General features: G+C 46.2%; 1 protein-coding gene across 1 annotated transcript in view; it reads right to left on the bottom strand.

The window, feature by feature from the left end:
* The window catches only part of CHAF1A (chromatin assembly factor 1 subunit A), a 38642-nt gene extending 15720 nt beyond the window's left edge, over nucleotides 1-22922 (bottom strand). Inside the window, exons 1-8 of the mRNA XM_084825851.1 lie at nucleotides 22712-22922; nucleotides 21139-21189; nucleotides 17082-17857; nucleotides 9788-9844; nucleotides 6659-6888; nucleotides 5290-5350; nucleotides 4356-4424; nucleotides 2660-2886 (exon numbers count right to left, since the gene is read on the bottom strand). Coding sequence (XP_084681977.1) covers nucleotides 2660-2886; nucleotides 4356-4424; nucleotides 5290-5350; nucleotides 6659-6888; nucleotides 9788-9844; nucleotides 17082-17857; nucleotides 21139-21187 — 1469 coding nt within the window. The 5' untranslated portion in view covers nucleotides 21188-21189; nucleotides 22712-22922. The remainder of the gene's footprint in view (nucleotides 1-2659; nucleotides 2887-4355; nucleotides 4425-5289; nucleotides 5351-6658; nucleotides 6889-9787; nucleotides 9845-17081; nucleotides 17858-21138; nucleotides 21190-22711) is intronic.
* Nucleotides 22923-24414: the final 1492 nt, after the last annotated feature.

The following is a 24414-nucleotide window of genomic DNA, read 5'->3' as shown; positions in this document are numbered from 1 at the left end:
TCTAGTTCCTCTGCCTCTTCGAAACCCAGCTTGTACTTCCGGTAGTTCTCGGTTCGCATACTGCTGAAGCCTAGCTTGTAGGATTTTGAGCATAACCTTGCTGGCATGTGAAATGAGCACAATTGTACGGTAGTATGAACACTCTTTGGAATTGCCCTTCTTTGGCATTGGAATGTAAACTGACCTTTTCCGGTCTTGTGGCCACTGTTTAGTGTTCCAAATTTGTTTTTACTGACTGTATAGAGCTTCTCCATCTTTGGCTGCAAAGTACATAATCAATCCGATTTCGATATTGACCATCTGGTGATGTCCACGTGTAGAGTCGTCTCTTGTACTGTTGGAAAAGAGTGTTTGCTATGATCAGCGTGTTCTCTTGGCAAAACTCTATTAGCCTTTGTCCTGCTTCATTTTGTACACCAAGGCCATGCTTGCCTGTTATCCCGGTGATTTCTTGACTTCCTACTTTAGCATTCCAATCCCCTATGATGAAGAGGACATCTTTTTTTGGTGTTAGTTCTAGAAGGTGTTGTAGGTCTTCACAGAACCGATCAACCTCAGCCTCTTCAGCCTCAGCGGTTGGGGCATAAACTTGAATTACTGTGATGTTGAATGGTTTGCCTTGGATTCGTACTGAGATCATTCTGGCCTTTTTGAGATTGTACCCCAGTACTACTTTTCCCACCCTTTTGTTGACTATGAGTGCTACTCCATTTCTTCTAAGGGATTCTTGCCCACAGTAGTAGATATAATGGTCACCTGAATTAAATTCGCCCATGCTTGTCCATTTTAGTTCACTGATTCCCAAGATGTCGATGTTCAATCTTGCCATTCCATGTTTGACCACCTCCAGCTTATCTTGTTTCATTGATCTTACATTCCAGGTTCCTAAACAATATTGTTCTTTACAGCATCGGACTTTCTTTTCACTACCAGACACATCCATAGCTAAGTGTCCTTTCGGCTTTGGCCCAGCCGCTTCACTCTTTCTGGCACTACTTGGAAATTCCCTCTGCTCTTCCCCAGGAGTATATTGGACAACTTCCGACCTGAGGGGCTTATCTTCCGGCATCATCTCTTTTAGCTTTGTGATACATTCCATGGGGTTTTCTTGGCAGGAATAATGGAGTGGGTTGCCATTTCCTTCTCCAGTGGACCACATTTTGTTAGAACTCTCTGCCGTGACCTGTCCTTCTTGGGTGGCCCTGCATGGCATAGCTTATGGCTTCAGTGAGTTACGCAAGCCCCTTCGCCACAACAAGGCAGTGATCCATGAAGGGGTTTGTTCAGCTACTTTGGCTAATAGACTTCCCCTCTTCTGTAAATTCCTGTAATCCACTTTTAAAGTCATCCAAGCTGGGGCCATTCACCAGAATTTGTGGCAGTGAATTGCACAGTTTTAACTATGCACCATGTGAAGAATCCTTGTTTTTATTTATTTACTACATTTATATCCCCCCTTTCTTCCATTGTGGAACTCAAGGTGGCTACATGTGGTTCCCAGGTGGTCTCCCCTCCAAGCATTGACCAGACTCAGACCTGCTTAGCTTCAGCAAAGTGGCTGCCTCACGTGCCCACACTAGGCCCTGGGACCCACCACTCAGCTTCATGGGATGACCTCATCGGGTTCTAGTATTACGAGAATACTACCCACCTTCTTCTTGGCCTGTGTAGTTTTCTGTTGCCCACTGCTTAGTAGCCTTTTCCTAAACTAAAAGTTACCCAAATGTTAGAGCCTTTCCTCATAGGGAAGGTGCTCCAGCCCCCGCCACCAATCCCCCGGATCATTTTAGTTGCCTCTTTCCTTCTCCAGCACTACAAAATCCATGGGTAGCACGATGTTCTAAGGCCCCCATGAAGTCTGTGTCACACAGAGTGAAAGAAAATGCATTGAAGATGAGCCACAGCTATTTTAGTTTTAGCGTGACCCCTAGTTGTTGGAGGTGTGGGGCCACCAGAAGCATCTCTCTGCATATGTGGTGGGATTGCCCACTGGTGCAAAGGTTTTGGGTCCAGGTCTTTGCCTTTGCCAGTGAGGTCACACAACAAGATATAATTCTAATTGAAAAACTGGGACTGCTATCCCTTCGTAAGGAATCTAATACAAAAATAAGACATAAAGAGCACCTGATGTTTTCCTGGACAGCAGCCAGGTTGGTCATAGTTGCTAACTGGAAATCAGCAAATGAACTTTCTCTTATCCTATAGAAACAGAAAGTTGGGGAGCTCGCACTAATGGAGAAACTCACTAAACATCTTCAGGTACAAAGAGGCCAAGTAGAAACTGACACTTTTATGGAATATGGTATCCATTTATTGAATTCCTGAATACTGTGAAGAATACAAGACAACCTCCTAAGAACACTGAACTCTGTAGTGTGATCTGTTAGGGCAATGAGTGATAACTTCATCAGATCATCTTGCTTGTACCAAATACAGTTCCTAAGTGATCAGAAAGACTGTAAAGAAAGTGATTCACATGTTGTGTGTTTGAATTTGTTAGTGTTCATTATTACTTTAAAAAAAATTTGAATGGGCATCAAAATTTTGAAGGGGCAGCCAGATCAGGCTCAAGTCATCTGCCATCGTATGCTTTGGAGGGTTATTTGGCACAAGTAAGAAACTGCCCGCCCACCTCCCCATCCCAAGAGAAGCAACTAACCTGTTGATGTCGTCATCGCTGTGGGCGTAATCGAGGGTGGGCCCAGATTTACGAGGCTCTTGACTCTTTAGTTCTTCCAGAAGGGAAACGCCGCTGTCCTGAGCTTGCAGGAACCAGTCGAGCTGATCTAAAAGGTCCTGATCGACAGAGACGCGGCAGAGTGGGGCAAGGACCATGTTCTCCTTGATTTCAAAGGGCGCAAACTTCCCGCACCAGCCAGCAAGAGTCTGAAAGCAAGAGGAAGAATTTTATACAAGTTCTTGGTGGCTTTTCAGCTTGCCATCAACCTAACACAGGGATGAAAAACCTCTTTCAGCCTAAGGGCTGACCTCAATTTCAGAGAAGCAATCACAGGCACCACATTCCAGCAACGGGTGGGGCTGAAGGCAAAGAAATCAGGGCTGAAATACCAACAACAACAAAAATCAGCATATTATAGCTTAAAGGCACAATCCCATCAATTGCACCCTTGCTGCTCGGAAGCTTCCAAGTTTCCTATGCCCTGCCATGCTGAAGCCAGCAGGGCAGGAGGAACAATGGAGGCAACCTTTTTGTAGGGTGCAGTTTCTACCGCCAGCGATAGGAGCTTGAAAACCTTTTTCGACTCTAGATACATTACAACATGTAGAAAGGCTCTGCAAATTTTAAAAGCGTAAATCCGTAGTGCGACCCTCGTGTGCCAAATTTGGCTGATTTAGCACGGAATGACCCAATGGTGCACCTCTTCCTGGTTACGGCCGGCACTTGCTTCTCCATTCAGATACCAATTCCTACCTTTGTCTATTGGGGCGGGGGGGAGGAGAGATAACCATATTGCTTCTGGGGGCTGAATGGCCCCCTGAACCCCACCGCCCACCCTGGGCTGGATTATGTCATCGGGTTCCCGGCCAAAGTGCTGGGCAAGGAGCTGGCTTTGGTTCTTCTTTGCCTTTCCTGCACAGGGAAGGAGGAGTGAAGCACACTCACCCGGCTCCCGCAAAGCAGCCGAGTGCTCAGCTGCTCTCCCACCTCCCACCCTTCTGAGAAGGCAAAGCGGCAGGGCGGGGGCAGGCCTTCGCCTGATCTCACCCCATCCCTGGTCTATCCCCTCCCGCACGGCGCCGTCTGAAAGAGGCTGCTTCACATTGCTGCAAGGCAGGGTCAGTTCTGACTTCCGCCTGATTGTGGTTTCCACAACTGGAGAAAGGAACCTTCTCAACAACCCCATCAGTCATCAAAGGCACGCAGAAACTGAACAGCTTTTCCAGGTATTTATGCGGCTCTCTTCCTACCGAGGTCCTCCAGAGCCCTAGCCTGATCATATTTTGGAATCGGCACAGGACTTTGGCTTCTGGTGACAGGCAATGAAAGCTTAAAATGCTTCATCTTAAATTTATCAGGATTTCGTGTTCAGAATGTGGCACGTTATCAGTCTAAATCTTGGTTTTGTATGAGTTTTAAATTGAAGGGTAGCATACAAAGATTAACAGAAAAGCAGGATGAAAATCTTTTTAAAATAAAGAACGCACATTCCAAGTGATATGTCTATCTATGTACATTATAGTTTATTTATTTAGCTTAATGCTAGTCATCTTGAGTTTGAAGGGCAAGCTACAAGATATCACCTCGGAAAACTCACCTTGGATTTAAATGCTACTGAAGGAGACACACTCCCATGCACCCCCCCCCCCCCCCCCATAATACACAAAAACCTCACCTTCGGAGCAGGCTGGGACTTTGGTTTTTGAAAGAACCTGGTGATTTCTGCCTTCTCTGCTTTGATGCGCTAGAATCAGAAAATTGAAGCACGGACAAAATTAAATGCAGCGGTTTTATTTTTAAGAGCATTTCTGTGAAACAATTCCTCCACCACCCGCACCCTGAATAATTACACCAGTTCAAATAATGGTTCCAGGCCAATTACCTACTTATAAAGCACCTAAGGTTTTCTAAGCACTGTACAGATTTTAAAAGACAAGGCAGTCCCTGCTAGGGATGTACGGACTGTGTAAAATCCGCTCCATCTGTGTTTCGTGGATTGTCAGGCACCTTTTGTTCCGTCATCCGCCCACAGATGGATGCAAAAATCTTTTTTGCATCATGCAGAAAAATACAGAAATAATTACATAAATATTTAAATAAGTCTTTATGTAAGTATTTACATAATTTACATCAGTACAAAACATTTAGTGTATTGTCCTCTATTCCATTCAACATTTCCTCAGCGGAAACATACTTATTTTTCTACAGATTTATATGCACAAATTTCGGGAAACTTAAAAAATCATCCGAAAGTCCACAGACTCCACAGGGCCTGAGGGAGTCGTTCCGCAGGTCAGATGCTTAGAAATCCAAGCTCATTTTAATCCATCTCGAATTTCTCCAGCATCCCTAGTCCCTGCCCAAAGGCACATAATTTAACAGATACCACACAAGAGGAAAGAGGAATGAGGAGGAAAGCAAGCACTGGAGCAGATGCTCCTTCTCTGGCCAACAGATGGGGCCAGGCTGGTCTTCCCCTTGCCATGACGTGCTTGCTAGGAAGCAGGGGATGCATCATTCTGAGAAGCAGAGATGATGTCAGAGGCCAGAGTTCACTTCCTTTCAGCCATGAGACTCCAGACGAAGCAAGGAAGTGCAGCAAGCATTACCTTCTCTTCCTCTTTCAACCGTTTCTCCTCTTCTTTCTTCCTTTTCTCTTCTAACTTTGCCCTTTAAAAATAAAAGCCCACTTTCAGGATGAGGAAAAAGAAAGCCACACACAAATAATATTCAAGCACAAATCACATACGCAGACCCACCAGACTGGTGAAATGGGCAGCCCCAAGAGGTTTCAACAGGAAGTCAACAACAAGGAACGTCAGCGGGAAACTTCTCTAAAGGCTGCTAGCCAATAATGCAGTCTTAGTGGTAATTAAGGGCAGGCATGCTGGATCAGACCAAATACCCATCTAGTACATCATCCTCGGAAAGATGTGCTAGATCTTCCTAGTGCATTTCTAGATCTTCTAACGGTGGCCAACAGATGCAACAGGAAGCCCACAGGGAGGTTACGAAGGGAGCAGTGCTACACTTAAAAAAAAAAAAGTGTGTGTGGGGGAGAGGGTTAAAAGCCACCATGCTTTGTGAATGTGGGATGCGTGTGTGTGTCACAGAGTCTCTGGAAAAGTCTCTTAGCAAAAGACTGAAGTGACAGAGAGGAGAGGGAAACACCTACCTAAAACCAGAAAGGGAGCCAGTGTGGTGTAGTGGTTAGTGTCCTGGAGCAGGACTCAGGAGACCTGAGTTTTAGTTCCCAGTTGGTCATGAAGCTCACTGGGTCACTTGGGGCCAGTCACTGACTCTCAGCCTAGCCTAACTCACAGGGTTGCTGTTGTGAGGATAAAATGGAGAGGAGGAGGATCCTTGGAGGTGAAGGTGGGATATAAATGTAATTAATTAATTAATTAAGATGCGTCCTCAAAACAGACTTCTCCCTCCCTTTGACTCTTATGCCTTATCCAAGCCATACAAACAACCTCCCACAACCTGAAGCCCTCCATATGTCTTGGACTACAAATCCCATCATCCCTCAGCAAGCACAGCTATAGTGGCTGTGGGAGTGAGGAGGGCTGCAGTCCCAGACATACGGAAGACTGCTTTAGAGTGTGAGTCGAGGACCAGGGCACTGACATATGGGATCAGCTGGGTCAGGACCAGGGTGCTGACAACCAGGGTTGGACTTGATGGTCTTATAGGCCCCTTCCAACCCCACTGTTCTATGATTCTATGAAATCTGAGTGGCCAAAAATCTTGTCACCAGGACACCTGTGATACGGCAGGATCAGGATACATCTTAGAAAACCAAGCAACCAAGGGAACGGGGTGCAAAGCTACCTCCAGCCCCACCAACAGAATGCAGAGGAATTAAGACTACCTTTGGAAGTCACCACAACACACAGCACGGAAGACACCAAGTTCGAGACAGACAAACCAAAAGCTGCGCCAACTTGAATACACATCTTACAGAGACCGACTTACTCCAGAGCTTCCTGCCTCTCCTTGCGTTTCTCTTCCTTCACTCTCAGCTTTTCAGCCTTCTCTTTGTCTTCTTTCTCCTTCTTCTCCCTCTTTTCCTTCTCCTTCAGTTCCTTCTCCTCTTCCTTCTTCCTCTTTGCCTCCTTCCGGGCACATTCTTTTGCAGCCTTCAGCCTCCCTTTCTCTTCCCGTTCGGCCTGCTGCTTCTGAAGTTTGTCAGCACGTTTTTGATCCTGGGTTGCCAAAAAACCCAAAGAAGCCCCAAAGTTCATTAAGTAACTCTCTACAGCAGGGGAGCAGAACCTCTTTCAGCCTGAGGGCTGAATTTCATTTCAGAGAAGTTCTTGAGGCTGTATTCCAGTAATGGGTGGGGCCAAAGCCAAAAAGGGGGTGGCCAAAATCCCCAAAATCATAGAATCATAGAATAGTAGGGTTGGAAGGGGCCTATAAGACCATCGAGTCCAACCCCCTGCTCAGTGCAGGGGTCCAAGTCAGAGCATCCCTGGCAGGTGGCTGTCCAGCATATTTTAGCTGAAAGCTCTTTCTGCCACTAACTAAGCCTTAGGAGAGGCATTTCAGCCTTCTAGCATGGGGAAAAAAAACTGCACAAAAGCCGGGAAACTACCCAACAATCAATGGTCAGAAGAAAGGGGGCATGGCCACCTGGGAACCATGGAGGACTGGATTTGGCCCCCGAGCCTGAGGTTTGGCATTCCTGTTCTACATGCTAATGCCCCACAAGAGCCAAGTACTGCCTAATCATAGGCAGAGGCCATTGCTCAGTGGCAGAACACATGCTTTGCAGACATGAGGTTCAACCCATGGCTTGTCTAACTAAAAAAGGATAATGCCCAAGACCTTGGAAAGCTGCAACCGCTAGTAGAGAGCACTGTGCTCAATGAGCCCTTGGTCTCTCGGGGGTCCCCAACCTTTTTTGGGTCAGTGGACATATTTGGAATTGTGAGAGTGTGGGCACTCTCCCAAAATGGCTGCTGGGGGGACTCGTCTTCTTCTAAAATGGCTGCAGTGGTGGGCGTGGCCAGTCACAAAGGACTTATTTCCCAGCAGCCAAACTGGTGAGACTGAAAGAAAAGTGCCTTGCCCAAGAACCTAAGGACAGGGCAGAGGTAGGGCCTGAGCTCCAACACACAAAACTGCTCTATGGAAACATGGCGTTGGAGGCTGGCATTGCAGCAAGATTTTAATTTTTTTTAAATCATAGGAAATAAAATAAAAATCAGGAGGGGCAGGGAGCCTGGTGGGTGCTAAGAGAGGTGACCAGACACACCACACTGGAGATCCAAAGTTTAAATCAGTATAGGCCAGCTTCTTATATTAACCAGCAACCGAGTCCCTGACCAGCTAGCACTTACCAAGGGCCACCATGACAAGTGAACGGCAAATGGAGGGCCAACCCTGCCCCCATAGGCTGTTGCCAAACTTCTTGAGAGAGATGCTGCTCATCCAAACCCCTCTCTTGCTTCTTGGGCTGGCAACAGGGCCCCTGGGTAGCACTACTAAGGGGTGGAATTTTGCCTAGGGCCTACTGATGGCTGACCTATATAACCTACATCAGAGATGTTGGGGATAGGAAATAATTGGCTGGGAATGGCTGGGAGTTGTAAGACTTTCTTCTGTCTAAACATGCATAGGATTGCACCCTCAGAGAAGTCACTACTTCATGCACTTCATGCAAATCACCAAAGGAGGATTAGAAAGGACTGGGACTCCATTTAGACTAGGACTTGCTGCTACAAGGACGGGTGACCAGCAATACCCCACCCCGGCTCCATGAAGTGCACTACTAAAAGCAAGGAGCTGCTACAACTCTGCAAGAACTCCCTGCAGAATGGATTGCAACAGATGGTTGCAGCAAATCAGGCAGAAACCACACAGCAGGGAAGAGGAAGCACATACACGCAGGCCGAGAGCCGATTGGGGGGAAAAGGTTTCTTCCAAAGCCCAAATAGAGTTAACTCAGCCTGCTATTCAAAGTATTTTTATTCCACTCCTCAGCCAAAAAGGCTCCCGGACCACCTTACAATCAATCAGTTATACAACATCATCCTTGCCCGCAGGTTTACAATCTAAAAAGAGACAATATAGAAGGAAAAAGGGATGGGGAGAGAAGAGGGGTACAAACCTTGCCAAGTGCCAAAGGCTTTTGCCAAGACTGTACCACTTGAGGCTGCAGTTGGCCACGTGTCCTCCCAATGTGGCCCATGCCTGAATGTAAAGACCCCCGCCCGCCCACCCACAGGAACCTATGCGTGGGTTAGTGTGCTGTCTGAATGCAGCCAGGGTGCGTTTCAGCCTGTGGCTTAACTATGCAGCCTAGCTTATTTTTCTCGAATAAGCCACTTTGAGAACCCATGGTTTGTTGTTGGGTTGTTCAGGGTGGTTAACAAGCCACACCGCATGGTTAACAAGCCACCCTGGCTGCATTCAGACAACACGATAACTCACCCTGTGCAAAACATGCTGTGTCCAGGCAACATGCTAACTCACACTTCAACAAACAACCTACATTCAACCACTAAGTGTGGGTTAGTGTGTTATGTGAACAGTCATGTCTGTATCCCCAGGATAAGCACAACACGGAATCCTCTACAAACATATTCAACTGAGCCTGGTGCAGGTGCAGTGCTGTCCGATCATCTAAACATGGCTGGCTATGGGGAGTTCCCCCCCCCAACTGTGGTCTGGTGCCAACTATGATCTGTAGAAACACCCTATGGTTAGTGCTGAAATAAAAATGGAGGGACAACCTAAGGAAAAGAGGAGCAGCAAGCAAGCCTGCAGGGAACTCGCAACGGGTTAGGCAATTGGGCAGTGTGGTATCTGCCCGTGGCTTTTTGTCTCAAATGTAAAGAGGTTCTCTGCTCTTACCATACCCACTGGCCTCCGAAGAACCAAGAGACCTAGAAAATAAGTTATCAACCCTCCTGCCCTCTGAACAGCCTTCTCCAACCTGGCGCTCTCCAGATGTGCTGGATGGCAACTCCCATAAACCTCATCCCACAGGGCAAATGGCTGTACTCCCCAGAAAAGGTGAAAAGGGCTACCTACGCTCACTACTCATTGCCAAAATCACAGCAAGTAAGCTTTCCTAAGTCAGTGAAAACACCTTACCTTCTGCAGCCTCAGTTTCTGCTTCTCCTCAGAGCTCCGGTAGATTTTCTGAGATACCTGGAATTGAGAAGACAGTGGTAGAGGAGTGTGTGTATGTGGCTAGCATTCTTTTTCACAGACTGAAACAAAATGAATCTGTTGTTGCAGCTTAGATACCATTACATCCGTTGTGGCAGAAGAACCCAATTTCCTCACATAACTTTTAAGACAAAATAAGTAGGGTATCAGAATGAGCATGCAGCTCAAAACCAAAACTGACCAAAAGAGTGACATAAATACAAGCGCAGAACTACCTTGTACAAGTGGGACCTGCAACAAGACATTGCAGCGTGGATGCACCTGATCTCGTCTGATCTCAGAAGCTAAGCCTTTTCTGTGGTGGCCCCCACTCTGTGGAACTCCCTCCCTAGGGAACTCCGTCATGCCCCCTCTTTAATGAGCTTCCGTCGTGCATTAAAAACGTGGTTGTTCAGGCAGGCATTTGGGGTGGGTTAGGGTATTTTAGAAAATGTTTTTATTGTAGAATTTTATTGTTTTAAACTGTTTTTATTGTATGTTGTACCTCGCCCAGAGTGGCTGGGTGACCAGCCAGATGGGCGATTAATAAATTTAATAATAAAATAAATAAAACAAAAATAAGCAGGGTCAGCTCTGGTTAGTACTTGAATAGACCACCTGGGTATCACGCTTCCTGAACTGAGCAGGAGGTTGGACTCGATGGTCTTGTAGGCTCCTTCCAACCCTATGATTCTATGACTATGACATTTATGAGTGCTCCTGTTCGTGCTTTGAGCCAGCTATACCCTTTTCCAGGATACTCCATTTCATTCCCTTCCCCGGTTTTCAGCTCCCACCCACTGCCAAGTTAGCCAGCTTCTTGTACCGCAATCCTCATTGAGCTGTTCGGGGTCCCTCCCCCTGGGGCTTTTGTTTTCTTACCAAAGAAAATGTATTTCTGCGAACCTTGGGGTCCCCGCAAGCACGCTGATACCTCCCTGTTATATACAGAAGATCTGGTTTGGACTGGAGGTAGTTGGGGTGAAATCACCACTACTCAGCCATGAAAACTCACCAGGTGATTTTCAGCCAGCCACAGCATCTCACCTGAATCTATCTCACAGGTTCATTGTGAGGATAAAGTGATATTACCCACTATGCCAGTTGCCCTGAGCTGTGTTGAGGAAGGGCATGATACAAAAACAATAAATCCACATTCAAATCAAGCCTCTAACTTGCCTTGTTGCTTTTGGCAAATAAGAACCATCTCCAGCAAACCAGGCAGGAAAGCGTTTGTAATTAGGAATAGAATTGGTTCCTTTTTCTTCCTCTTCTCTTGTCAAATTAGTGTAAAACAGCCTTCCTCAACCTGGTGGCATCTAGATGTGTTGGACTGTGACTCCCAGCTTTCCCAATGCCATGCTGGCTGGGAATGATGGGAGTTGCAGTCCAACACATCTGGAAGGCACTAGGTTGTGGAAGGATGGAATAAAATAATGAACATAAGTTTGTGTAAACCAGAAATAAGAAGAGCTTGGGGGGTAGGGAGAAGAGAGAGAAAGGGAAAAGATCCTTAGGAGGGGAGGCATTATTCCTAATTTTCTTCCCCAGGCTTGAAATGGAAAACCAAATTCGGGGGGGGGGGGATTAAATAATGTATATTCTGAATAATTTTCTCTTTCAGAATTATTTTTCAACAGTAACGCAGCCAACTCGCAGTAATGCAAATCTCTCCGACCCAAGACTCAAAAAGGCAGCGATACTAGCCGTGATTAACATGGCTACTGGGTTTGACTGGATTACCCACCGAATATTCTCAGCACTTGATGTTGGGCTAGCAGCTTTCAAATACTGTAGAAGACAGAACATTCACAGGCTTTGGGGCCAGGAGTGCCATCTGGGGAATCAGGTTAGCATCCTGTTCCTGCAACATGGTGGGAATGTCCTTGAACAACAAAACCTCCTGTTGCTTCTCAGACTCCTCCATCATGTGCATCAAGGGAAAGAAACGGATGCACATTTGAAAGAAACACAAACACACAATCAAGCAGCTACGTAATGTACGAAAAGAGTGAACCAGCTAATTTCAATTCATGAAACCTTCAAGTTTCCCAGAAACTATAAAGTTCAAAAAAGTGAAAGTTCAGAAGCAGCAGCAACTGATCTTACATAAATTGATTTTTATCAAAGACATGCTATTTTAAAGGATATATTATTGACTGGGATGGAGCAGGACATGAATATCTAATAGAAGGATGGCCAATTTTTTTCCATTTCCATTTACTATGACATTTATTGTATATGATAAAGTTACAATGAACTCTTCAATATTATTTTTTAAAAGTGTAATTTAATAGGCAACTCCATTGCTTCTTAGTTAGATTATAGGGATATTTATTTTCTGAACTTTTTCTCTAAAAATATAAATTTCTTAAATTTCTTCTCTTTCTGCATGATAATGATCAGGTCTACATACAGTTTCTAAACCTTGCTAATACCAGGATAAAATGGAGAGGAGGAGGATCATTTAAGCTGCCTTGGCTTCCATGTAGGAGGAAAAAAAGCAGGAGATGAATGTAATAAATAAATAAATCTTTCCTTTTGTATACCACAGTGTTGATTTCCTCTATTTTCTTTTCTTTCTATTTTCTAGCAAGAATTAAGATGGGTACTCAAGAGTACAAAGTCATCTTTAACATTGGATAGATTTGTTTTATTAAAGTTAAAGCACCTGTACTTTTAAGTGTTATAAATCTATCAAATTGCTATGCTATTCATAAGATGTTTTGTGTTCTTAAAGTATAAAAATTCTTATCTAAAATACTGCAAATATTTCAGTCCACCCACCAAATTTCTGTGTGTCCCCCCCCCCCTTCAACGTTTACATCTGTTTTTCATCTACTATTGTGGGCAGGCAGGCAGGCAGGCGGGCAGGCTAGTAAAACATTTGGTGGAATAGTAATTTATTAGTGTGGAAACAGTAATACTGGAGTCTGCAAATAAACTGCATCAGCATAGAAAAGAACACAGTGTGCTCATTTTATGATCTCGGGGGTGATGAAAGAATGGACCATGGGATGTTAAAAAGTTAATAATGCCACATATACGTTGCGACACTGCAAATCCAATGGGGCTGTAATGTAATGTTAGCCGGCTGCCATACAGAGGATCGTTCATAGAAAGCCCTCCTGCCTCCACACTCTGTTAGAGCAAGCATGAGCAAAATTTTTTACACACATCCCATTCAATTTCAACAGGAGCTGGAAGGGGCTGTGCAGAGATAGCAGGAGTGACTGAGCACACCCCACATTTCACATTGCACAGATATCCGAGCAGAAAAAAAAGGTGAAGTGGGTCAAAATTCATGTGTGCACAAGATTGTTCTGCTGAATTATTGCCCAGTGCTTTTCTTGAATGCAGCCTGTTCCCTACCCCAGGCCAGATAATTAAGCAATGCAGAACAGAATTGCTACAAGAAGAGATCTGCGTCCTGCTCCCTTACCCGTTAATCACAGTTGCATCCTGCCCTCTTTCCAAGCCGCTCAGAGCAGCTGCACACAAGAGAGATTATCCACTTTTAAACTTCTCAGCAACTGTGAGGCAGGCTAAGCCAAGAGATAAGTCACCTGCCGAAGGCACGCTCATGTGTCAGAACAGGCACCATCTTGGGAGGAGACTCGACCATCTGTGGCAGCACCCCAACTTTGGAAGGCCCTTCAGCTTCACTTTCTTTAGGGGGGACAAATCAAAACCTTTCTTTTTGCAGAGGCACTTTAAATTCCTATATTTTATTTACGGTACTTTTAAACTGCCCAATAACTGAAATTCTCTGGGTGGTGCACAATACATTTAAAAACATTAAATCCAAAATTAAAACGGGGGGGGGGGGAGACACACACATGACAGCACGGAATAAAATAAAGATAAACCCAGCAGCAAAAAATGAAACCATTCCAGCACATCTTTCTTTAATCGAATGATTCATTTGTTTGTTTGCTGGTTGAATAGTTTCTATGCCTCTTATTTTATAATTGTAATACTATTATGGTATTTTTCTTTTATAACATTATGTTCAGTATAATAATGTAATTATAATACAATGCAATAAAATAAATTACAACCCTTATGGATGAAGGGCAGTTTATAAATTTAAAAAGAAATAAAATCAAACTTTTAAAAAATCCCTCCCATGTGTGAGAAAGGAAGAGCATCTCTTCTAGCATGGCTGCTACCACATTGATTGACACAACAGAATTTTGTAAGCAGTTATGATGGCATACTAAATCAGAATCCATGATATAGCAGTCAGAAGGCCATTTTATTTTGGAGGTTTCCAGCTCACAATAGCCAAAATCCCAGCCAGCCCTGTTAGCTGAAAAGCAGCCCCAGCAGAATTTGCATTAGATCAGATTTTTATTTAGTATTCCTCACACCTCTGTAAGTCTTGGACGAAAGATTCTCGTTTGTATCTCAGCCAGCAGGCTCTAAAGAAAGCCCATTCGTTTCCCAACTATGCCATCACCTGATCAATCATTTCTGTCTCATTCAGAGAGCAGCCTAAACTAAATCCATCCCTCTTTGTCCTAGCAACCTTTTGTCCTGAAAAACTGCAGGTGAAGTTATCAAAGCATCTAAAGCTGTACCTCTAAAAACAAAATTTAAAAAGACATTTATTTTTCATTTACCCTTGCTTTTGGACAGCTCACATCACCCAGCAAATTCAGAGAAGTCCTTGGTTCCAAGTGAGAATGCAGGGAACAGGTATGGCCAGCTAACGTTGGCCAGCTAACCAGCAGATCATGAAACAATTATATGTAACTTCACCAAATTTTAAGCCAGGTAAAAGGTACGCCCACAAGCTTCACTTAAGGGCAGGAAGATTGTTTTTGACAGGTCTAGAGCATCGTATATTCCATGCTTCTTTTACAGCATGGTATATCACATCAACTTTGCTATAACTACAGCATTACAAGTTTTGCTCCTTAAATAGTGGAGTCCTTTACTCCTAGAGGGAAACAACTTTCTGAGCCCAGCTACCTGAGGAGAGACTGGGCTAGAGTACACAGCCAGCTCATAGACTAACAAGAAAACAAATTGGCCCCTTGCAAAACAAATGGCAGCCATGTCTCACATACACTGTGACAAAGGGCCAGTTCAGACAAGCTTCTTGTTCACACACCATGAGGGAGCAGGAATGTTTCTGCATGAGCTGCCCATAGGAGCATCTGTCTTGTCTCCAGACTCACAAAGCTTCCATTTCTATGTTTGCAACCCATTTGCCCACATGGAAAAAAAATCCAATGCACACAGGCCTGAATCACATGGACTTATAGCTAAACTAAGAACAGTACAGAGTAGGCCTACACACGCACACTACATTTTTCACACACAGGCTCTATGCAACATCGGAGCATAAGAAGAGCCATGCTAGATCAGACCAAGGGTCCATCTAGTCTAGCATTTTGTTCACATAGTGGCCAGTCAGCTGCCCACGGGAAACCCACAAGCAGGGTATGAGTGCAACTGTACCCTCGCATCCATGTTCCCCAGCAACTACTGCATACTGCCTCTGATCTGGGAGGTAGCATATAGCCATAAGGACTAGTAGCCATCAATAGTCAGGAATTTGTCTAATTGCCTTTAAAAGATATCTAAATTAGTTGCCATCACTACTTGTAGTAGCGAATTCCATAGTTTAACTGCACTGTGTGAAGAAGTCCTTTTTATCTGTCCTGAATTTCCCACCAATCAGCTTCATGGGATGACCCCTTTGGGTTCTAGTATTATGAGATGTGCTGGGCTGCAACTCCCATAATTCCAAGGCAGCGTGGCCATTTCCAATTCAAAATTTTCTGGAAAACCCACATTACTGATTCCATCTGGCAGCTGCTCCCCTGGGTTTCAAATAGAGTCTTTTCAGTGATGCTGGGGATTCAAGCTGGGACCTTCTGCATGCAAAGCATGTGCTCTACCACTGACTTATGCCCCTTCCTCTAAACATGAAGTAAAATAAACTAAGCTTCCAGACCTCATGGTTTTGAATTAAGGGCTAATCTAAATTGAAACATCAGAAGCTGCTTTCTACTGAGTCAGAGCATTGGTCCTTCTAGCGCAATATGGTCTTCACTGACTGGCAGCTGCTCTCCACTGTTCTCATGCAGAGAAGGGTCTTTTCCATCCCCTGCTGCATAAATCACTTAACTGGAGTTGTTGGAGAATGAACCTGAGACCCTCTGAATGTAAATCAGGTGCTCAGCCACTGAGCTCAGGTCCTGTCCTGAGGAGCATAGGAACTGCCTTGTATTGGGTCAGGCTATTTGTCCCAGGTACCGTCTACTCTTCGTTAAACCAGGTTCTCAGTTAAACTGTTTCAGACTATTAGAAAAACCCTCTGAAATATAAGGCATCAGAAAGCTCTTTCTAGAAAACCTACTTCACTGATGAGCTATCATCTGGCAACTTGGTTCAACACAACGTTTGCTTACAAGTGCATTAGATTCCTCCTGTTACCATAGACATTTAAAAAATATTTGACAACAGGATGAAGTCCTCTTTAGAGGCCCCTGCTAACCAGTCATTGGGCTGTTGTGATGTCAGAGAACGTTCAAAAGATTCCAACTACTCAGAATTCAGGTGTCCAAACCAGAATGTTGACCAACAGAAGAAAAACTTAACATGGAACTCGGAGACCAGAGCCATTGTGCTTATGTTGGCGGTGAGCAGAAGCGATAGCATTGGAATGAGAAAACCTGAGGGACAGAATGTGATAGGGAAGACTGGTAGCAGGCCAGGAACGTGCAGGCAATGTGGAACAAGAGACGGTGGACAGAGGAGGAGGAAGACACCTGAGGGATAGACATGTGGAGGAGGCAGCAGAGGGGAACTGGGATGAGAGCCAGTCCTCAGAATATGGACCTTCTTAGTGGCCACTCCCAGGCTCTGGACCTCCCTACCAAGGGAGGTTAAGTTGGACCCTTCTCTGTTGACCTTCTTCTGGAAGGCACAGAAATTTTTACCCAGGAAGACCTTTGGCACAGAAGCTGGTCTGCTGCAGAAGGGTTTTGTTTAACTGACTGGTGCTGCTTATCTCTCTGGTTGTTGTTGTATTGTAATAGTGTTTTGAATTTGTTTTGTATGCTAAGTTTTAATACTTTTTTACTGATAGCCACCTTGACAGAAAGGCAGGATAGAAATTAAATAACTAAATAAAATAAGGCTGGGTGAGAGAGAAATAAATGTATGTTAGTGAACAAGCAACTTCTACCATCTTTGTTGCTTCCCTGGAACAGATACTAACCTTTCGAACAGGGGTCGAAGCACCAGCTGGACTAACAGGGTCCTTACGCTCCTGGGTAGGCAGAGACTCTGGTGAGCTGGTAAGAGAGAGGGAACTTAATGAAGAATTTGTACATATTGTGTCCTCTTCAGGACAAGACTCAAATGTCTCGTTTCCAGAAGGAAGGCTCCTTTCCAGAGTTGTAGCATGAGGAGATCTGGCTATCATGATATCTTCCAGGACAACAACAGGCATTTTTCTTTCAAATATGACGTTCTGGAGTTTGCTCTCCTTGGTGTGATTGGTTTCCATCTTGGTCAACACCATACTTGATAATTCATCCCTCGCTCCTGCAGCTGGCCACGTTTCCATCAGAGCATCCACCTGTGCATTACACACAGACATTTGTGAACCAGGGTGGCTTTCTATTTCCTTATGAGCTTTCTCCGCAGATGCGTCTGTGTTGTTTGATTTGCCATAGTCTATGTTATCACTCAGTCTGTGGTAAGAATCCCCTGCCAAGCCTATTACAAGCAAAGGCTCACTTGTGTTATTTCTTGTGCTTTTCAGCACAAAGTTATCTAACGGACCCTTGCCTTTAACAAGTTTTGGAACAAACTGTGTTTCCATTTCCAGCTGGCAGCTGTTCTCCGCGTTGTCTGGCAATGGATGCGACAAATCAGGACATGGTGTGTTTTGATCAAGGACATTTTGAGAGTTCCTGGCTTTTTTGACTCCTGAGTTTGCATCAAGGGTCTCCTTTGGTATGGGATTCAAACGTTTGAAAGGTAGTCGAGCTGGAACAGTTAAAATTAAGAAGATGAATGTTGGAAGTGTACAGTTTGCGCAAGACAAGTATGCAGCAAAAGTATCTCAAATGATCCCAGTATAACATATGGATGCCTTTCCCTAATAAAAATACATTTTAAAAAAGAAGCTGGACATTATGCAGCTTACCGAGCCCTAAAAAGATGCATCCAAGCTTGCTAAATAAGAACCACTTGGAAGAATGGCCATAGTTTAGTGCTTCCCATCTATGTGGCAGGTAGTGCAGTTAAGGACTGCAGAGAACCAGATTCAATGACTACAGCCAGGTGTATCACTCGGGGACCTTAAACCTCTCTCTCTCTCTGCATCTAACCTATGTCACAAGGTCGTTGTGTGGTCACCATCCACATGAGTACCATTCTGAGATCCTTAAAGGAGAGGTGGGGAATGCCCTCCCCTTGGAGGCCCGCTTGGCACAAACATTGGTTTCATTTCTGCGCCAAGTTAGAACATGGCTTTTCAACAATGCCTTTGAGGGCTAATTGAATTCTTTAAAGTTGCACACTGTTTTAACTGTTTTATTGTTTTAGATTTTTTAATTGGTTTTAGCTCACTTAATGGTTTAATGTGACTTTAGCTGTTTACATTATTTATTGTTTTATACTGTTTAAAATGATGTTATCTGTACGCCTCCCTGAGACCTTAATGATATAGGGCAGGATACAAATGTTTTAAATAAATAAGCAGAATACAACCCTCCAAGTGCTTCTCCAAAATTGAATTCGGCCCTCGGGCTATAAGAGGGTCCCCACCTGTGCCTTAGCAGAAGGGTGGGATAAAAATGCAGTCAATAATTAAACAAAAATGTGGCACACATCTTTTTCTACAACCCAGGGTCATCTAATGAAGGAAGCTGAATGGTGGGAGATTCAGGACAGGCAAAAAAGTACTTCTTATAGCACATAGTTGAAGGCCTTAATAGCCATAAGTTAAGACTTTACCCAGGCATTTTAAACATGTTTCTGTTTTAAACAAACCTTGGGATCTCACCATTTTAGTGTGTGGTTTCTTAATATGAGCTGCCAATTAATTTATTCTGTCTCTGCTAGAAGTTATGCTGTGTTCAATATTTCATTTTGTTTTGCTTTTTGCTCCATAAGCCATCCAGAGAACAATGGACAACCATATAAATGTAATAAATAACAACAACTGTCACCACCAGCCATTCCAGCAGGCTGTAAGGACAGAGATAAGAGGGAAAGCAGGACCTTACTATATATATATTCCCCCCCCCCTTCCCTCCACATTCCTTTTTCCTTGTATGTTGTGTCATTTTAGATCGTAAGCCTGTGGGCAGGGCCTGTCTTGTTTGACTGATTATATGTAAGTCACTCCAGGAGCCTTTCTGGCTGAGCAGCAGCATAAAACTACTTCATATAAAATAAATAAATATGCCCCCACAAGAATTAATACAGTCACCAACTTGGACAGCTTGAAAATGGGATTAGACAAATTCATGGGAGATAAGGCTATTGATGGCAACTAATCCTGAAGGCTGTATGCTACCTGCAGCATCACAGGCAGGATGCCTATGTGCACCATTTGCTGGGGAACATGGGTGGGAGGGTGTTGTTGCTCTCATGTCCCACTTGGGGGCTTCCCATAGGTATCTTGTTGGCCAGTTGAGATGGATGAATCTATCCATTCCAGGTTTGCTCAGCTTCTCACTTTTTTCTAACCTTAATTTTGTTTTGTCCTGCTTCTGCCTTGTTTGCCATTTTTTTTAAAGTCCTCACAACAATTAATATGAATTTTCATGCACATTTCTCCTAATATATGCATTTTTGTATGCTATTTTCCACTAACATGACTGTTTCTACATTATTTTGACATTTTTGTGACCTTTTCCCATAGTATATAGATTTTTATATGCGTTTTTTAAGGGAGCAATCCTATGGCCACTAGACATTGTCTAGAGGGCTATAGGATTTGTTTGTTTCTAGGAACCAAGGTCAGAGCCAGGGTTCCAAATGCAGCTCTCAGTAACAGCACTCCCCACCCCTCCCCCTCAAAGCTGGCGTGGTTCTTTCCATGTCAGCTACATCTCCATGCACGGAGCGTGGAAACAGGGAAAAGTGGGTGGTTCCGGGAGCGGGAAGGGGACTGCGGAAGCCACATTATGCAGCTCCCTATGTGCTGTATAGCCTCCTTCCCTCCCCTTCCCCAAAGCCACAGCTAGACAGCCAAAATTGGCCATCTAGCCAAAAATGCAGGTCAGCTGGAGCACAGAGGCAAGAATCACCTCTGTGCTATGGCTGCCCTGCATTGGATACTTGGCAGCCTCTGACTTAGAGACTGCTGACTATCTCAATAGGATTGGCCCTAAATGGCAGAACTGCATTGCAAAGTTCAGAAAAGGGCATATATCAAAGCAAAACCATTTCAGTTCACGTATTGGTTTGGGAAGTGTGAATTAGGTAGCTTCAAACTGAAATGTGAATTGACCAATTTCCCCCCTGCTCTGATTGGCCGCTGCGGAAAACACAGCTGGGATAGGCATTTGGTCTGAAACAACAAAGCTCTTCTTATTAAGTAAAAAGGAGATAAAGTTTCATAACTATTGTGATACACACACACACACTAATCAAATCATCTTTCAAGACAAAAAGAATCCCCAAACTAGCAACAATATTTATTATACATAACTAACTTGCCTAAAATCTTGAAAGACTATACAAGGACAAAGTTAGGACTGCCCTGCCTGCAAGTTTACAAGTAATTATAAAACTATCACTGCTAAGCCACACCTCAGGCCTGTACATGCGGTTAAAAGAGGGCTCAGGCTTTCATTTTGCAGCTGCATTCGTGGTTTTGAGTTCACAGTCATGTTGGGATAGAATTGACTATAACTCTGTCTTCATGTATGGGGTTATGCTTAAACAACAAAGAGTCTTGAGGCACCTTAAGAACTAACACTTTTATTCCGGCATAAGCTTTCATGGACACTTTCCACTTCACTGGATGCATTATGTTTAGAACTGCTCCTATCGATCCTGCCCTAGCTGTCTATGTTGCACAGTGCAGCTGAACCAACATGAACTGATCCTCCTTCACCTCACCAAGACCTACAAGGTGAGGAGGATGGGAAAGGACTGTCCTATTGCATTCCGACTCCTGCAGTAGGCAGAAGGCCTAGGATACAGAAATATGAGCCTGAAGGTAAAGAATTTAGCAAGTCTACGCCATGTGGGCAACACATCAAACAAGCTGGACTGAAAACAAGTATCAGTTTTCACATGAAGTAAGTTACCTTGTATTAGTTTCCGGGCTGGGATTGCAGATTTATCTCGATACTCCATAGCTGCCAACAGAAGATGTATACAAATTAGAATTTGAGATTTAAGAAACAGAATTCACAGATATGGAGCAAATTCAATTCAGCCATCTTAGATTATCAGTTGACCTCAGCCTCCGACCCCACTGAACCTTCAACCATTGATCACTCAATCCTACTCACTCCCCACCAAATCCCACTCCTCAGAACACCCCACCCTCAACTGACCCTATGTTCCCTTGCTCCTCTGGAAGTGATCAGTACTGGATGGCAGCCTGACCCAAGGTGGCTTGTAACAACAATGCTAGTACCACACGAAAACACAGTTTAAAAAATTAAGAACTGGGCCCCCAAACACTTATCTAAGATGGATCTAGGGTCTGAAAAAGTTGAAGACTACCAGTCCAGAATGACCTAGCTGTAAGAAACCCAAATCCTACCCCCTCTACCAAGCCCCACCGACATACACACCTCCTTGATATTTTGGCCAGATTTGTTTATTTACTCATGTCCCTCTGCCACATTAACCAAATGCACTGCACTCATGTCAGTTTTATGACTGTAATTTTTAACAGCCTGTGCACGATATGCAATAAAAAGGATTTCTACATTTAAATATGGTGAATGTGCGTGTCACCTGCTCATCCTGCATCAAAACCCAATCTTACTCCGCTAGCAACAAAATTACTGGGTGGGGGTGCTTTGTCACCTCCTAATCCAACAAAGATTTAGGGGGCAAAGTTGCCAAGCCGAGAAATGCTCAAATGCTCCCACTGCCTCAGATTCCTCCCACCTCTGCCCTCCCCTCTCCCAGGATCACAATACCAACCCCCTGCCTCAGTTTCCCCTCCAGCAGCACCATATCCCCTTCCTCTTCCTGCCTCAGTTTCCTCCCCACTCAGTCCCCCCACCCAGAATCATAATGCCAATCCCTGCCTCAGTTTCCCCTCCAGCACCAAAACACCCCCCCACCTTGTTTCCCCCAGCACAATAATATTCCCCCCTCTCTGTTTCAGTTTGTCCGCGCAGCACCACCACATCCCCTTCCTCTTCCTGCCTCAGTTTCCTCGCCCCCTCAGTCCCTCCCACCCCAGCCTCATAATACCAAGCCCCCGGCCTCAGTTTCCACACCCACCAACACAAAACCCTCCCCTCAGTCCCCCCACACCCCTGCCTCAGTTTCCCCTGACACCGCAAAACCTCCCCTCAGTCCTCTTCATGCTCCCTGCCTCAGTTTCCCCTCTCACCACCACAAAACCTCCTCTCGGCCCCCCACGCTCCCTGCCTCAGTTTCCCCTCCCACCACAAACCCTCCCCTCAGCCCCCACATGCCCCTGCCTAGTTTCCTCTCTAACCACAAGGCCTCCTCTCCGTCCCCCCTCCCTGCCTCAGTCTCCCCTCCCGCCTTCAAACCCTCCTCAGACGCCTGCCTCAGTTTCCCCAGCACCACCAACCGCCCCCAGCGCCCCCACGCTCCCTGCCTCAGTCTCCCCTCCCGCCGCCCCACACCCTCCCCTCAGCAGCGCGCCCCCGGGCCCGTCTGCCTCACCTGGCAGGAAAGCCGCCCTCGCCGCCCGGGGGGGGGGGGGAAGGCGGCGGCGCGCGCCAGGCCCGGCCAGGCCCCTGTCGCCTCAGCGCGCTCCGCTGACAGACCGGCGGCGGGCGGGCTGACAGACCGACAGACGCCGCTCACATCCCCGGCCAGGCGGGGGGGGGGCGGCGCGCGTCCCCGAGGCGCGCCCCCGCGCGCCCGCCGTCCCGCCCGCGCGCCCCTCGCGCCCCTCTCCCCGCAGCTTCGCCTTTTGTCCCTCGCGCGCCCCGTCCGCCTCGCCGCTCGTATTTGGCGGGAGTTCGGGCGACCTTCGCGCTCCGGCGCCCTGATAGGGCGGGGCGCGCGGGCCACGTGACCCGCCTGCGGGGGGGGGGCGGCGCGGGCGGGCGGGGAAGAGGCAGAGTAACGCCTCTCGCGAGGGCAGCGAAACGGGACGGCGGCGGCGCATGCGCGCGCTCAGCCCGCGTTTCCTTCCCGTCGCTTCCGCTCCCTAGAGGTAAGGGAAGGCAGAAGGAGCGTCCACTGCCGGTCCCAGCCTCGACGCCCTAACCTGTCACGTGCGGCATCGTGTTCGTCGCTTGCAGTTGGTCATTAGTAGTGCATGGAAGGGCAGGTTGGAAAAGCCTTTTCAAGCCAGCCGACCTACCTCACTGGGTTGTTGTAAGGACCAAATAAAGAGAGTGTGTGTGGGGGGGGGAGGGGGAGTCCTTAACACCACCCTGAGATTTTTGGAGGCAGGCCAGATAAACAATAAATAAAATATCTAGTTATAGGTCAATAAAAGGAACGTATTTATTTTTGCGATAAAGAGAAAACACATCTTACAGCTGCCTATGGAAAACTGTGGAGGAAGTTCCAGGAGTTCAGTGCAGCTGTGGGTGGGGAGCGGCTTGGAGCCTCCCCGCAGAACGAAAGGAGCCTTTCACAGCTCAGACCTACGCAGAACTAAGGGTGGGATCCTATACCCACGTACCTGGGAGCAGGCCTTGTTGAAAGCCCTGAGTAGACATGTCTGGGGTTGTACGCACAAGGCTGGCCCAAGACATTTTGCTGTCTGAGGCAGAGCAGCAAAGGGCACCCCTCCCCAAGGCGAGGTGCATGGTGCCCAGCACCACTCTCCGTGGGCCCCCTCCCTCAAAGAGTCTCCCCTCTCGCCGCCATTGTCCCCAGCTGCATTTGCTCCTCATCCTCATCATGGCTACCACTTGCTTGCTTGACAAGAGAGCCGGTGAGCAAGGAGGCTGTGGCGTCTCCTGCTCCTCCTTCTCACCACCTTTGTCGTCCCGGCCGGAGCGAGAGGCAGGGCAACCAGCAGGTTGCAATGGTGAAGAGGAGGAGCGACTCCAGGGGGCTCTTGCCAGTGGGCCCCTGCTGGGGTCTGGGCCCTCAGCAGGTGCCCAACCATGCCAACTCTTGATGCCGCCCATGCGCCTTGTAGCAGCCTGGAGAAATGGAAGGTGACCTCTTTCTTAAAGTGAGGTGCCCCAAACTGGACACTGGTCATTTGGTGGGCTATTGCCTTCAAATGGGGCCTTCATGTTCAGAGGCGGTCTGCCTCTGAATACTGGTTGCAAGGGGCAGCAGCGGAGAAGGCAAGTCTGGAGGCATTCAGGATGAAGCTGGACAGCCTGACTTGGATTCCTGCACTGAACAGGGGGTTGGACTCGATGGTCTTGCAGGCCCCTTCCAGCCCTACAATT

The sequence above is a fragment of the Heloderma suspectum genome, chromosome Z (assembly GCF_057233095.1).
Source record: "Heloderma suspectum isolate Gila_16-S chromosome Z, 16-S_ref, whole genome shotgun sequence".
Taxonomy (NCBI): Eukaryota; Metazoa; Chordata; class Lepidosauria; order Squamata; family Helodermatidae; genus Heloderma; species Heloderma suspectum.
Note: the sequence above shows the minus strand (reverse complement) of the source record. Positions and strands in the feature narration are given on the sequence as shown.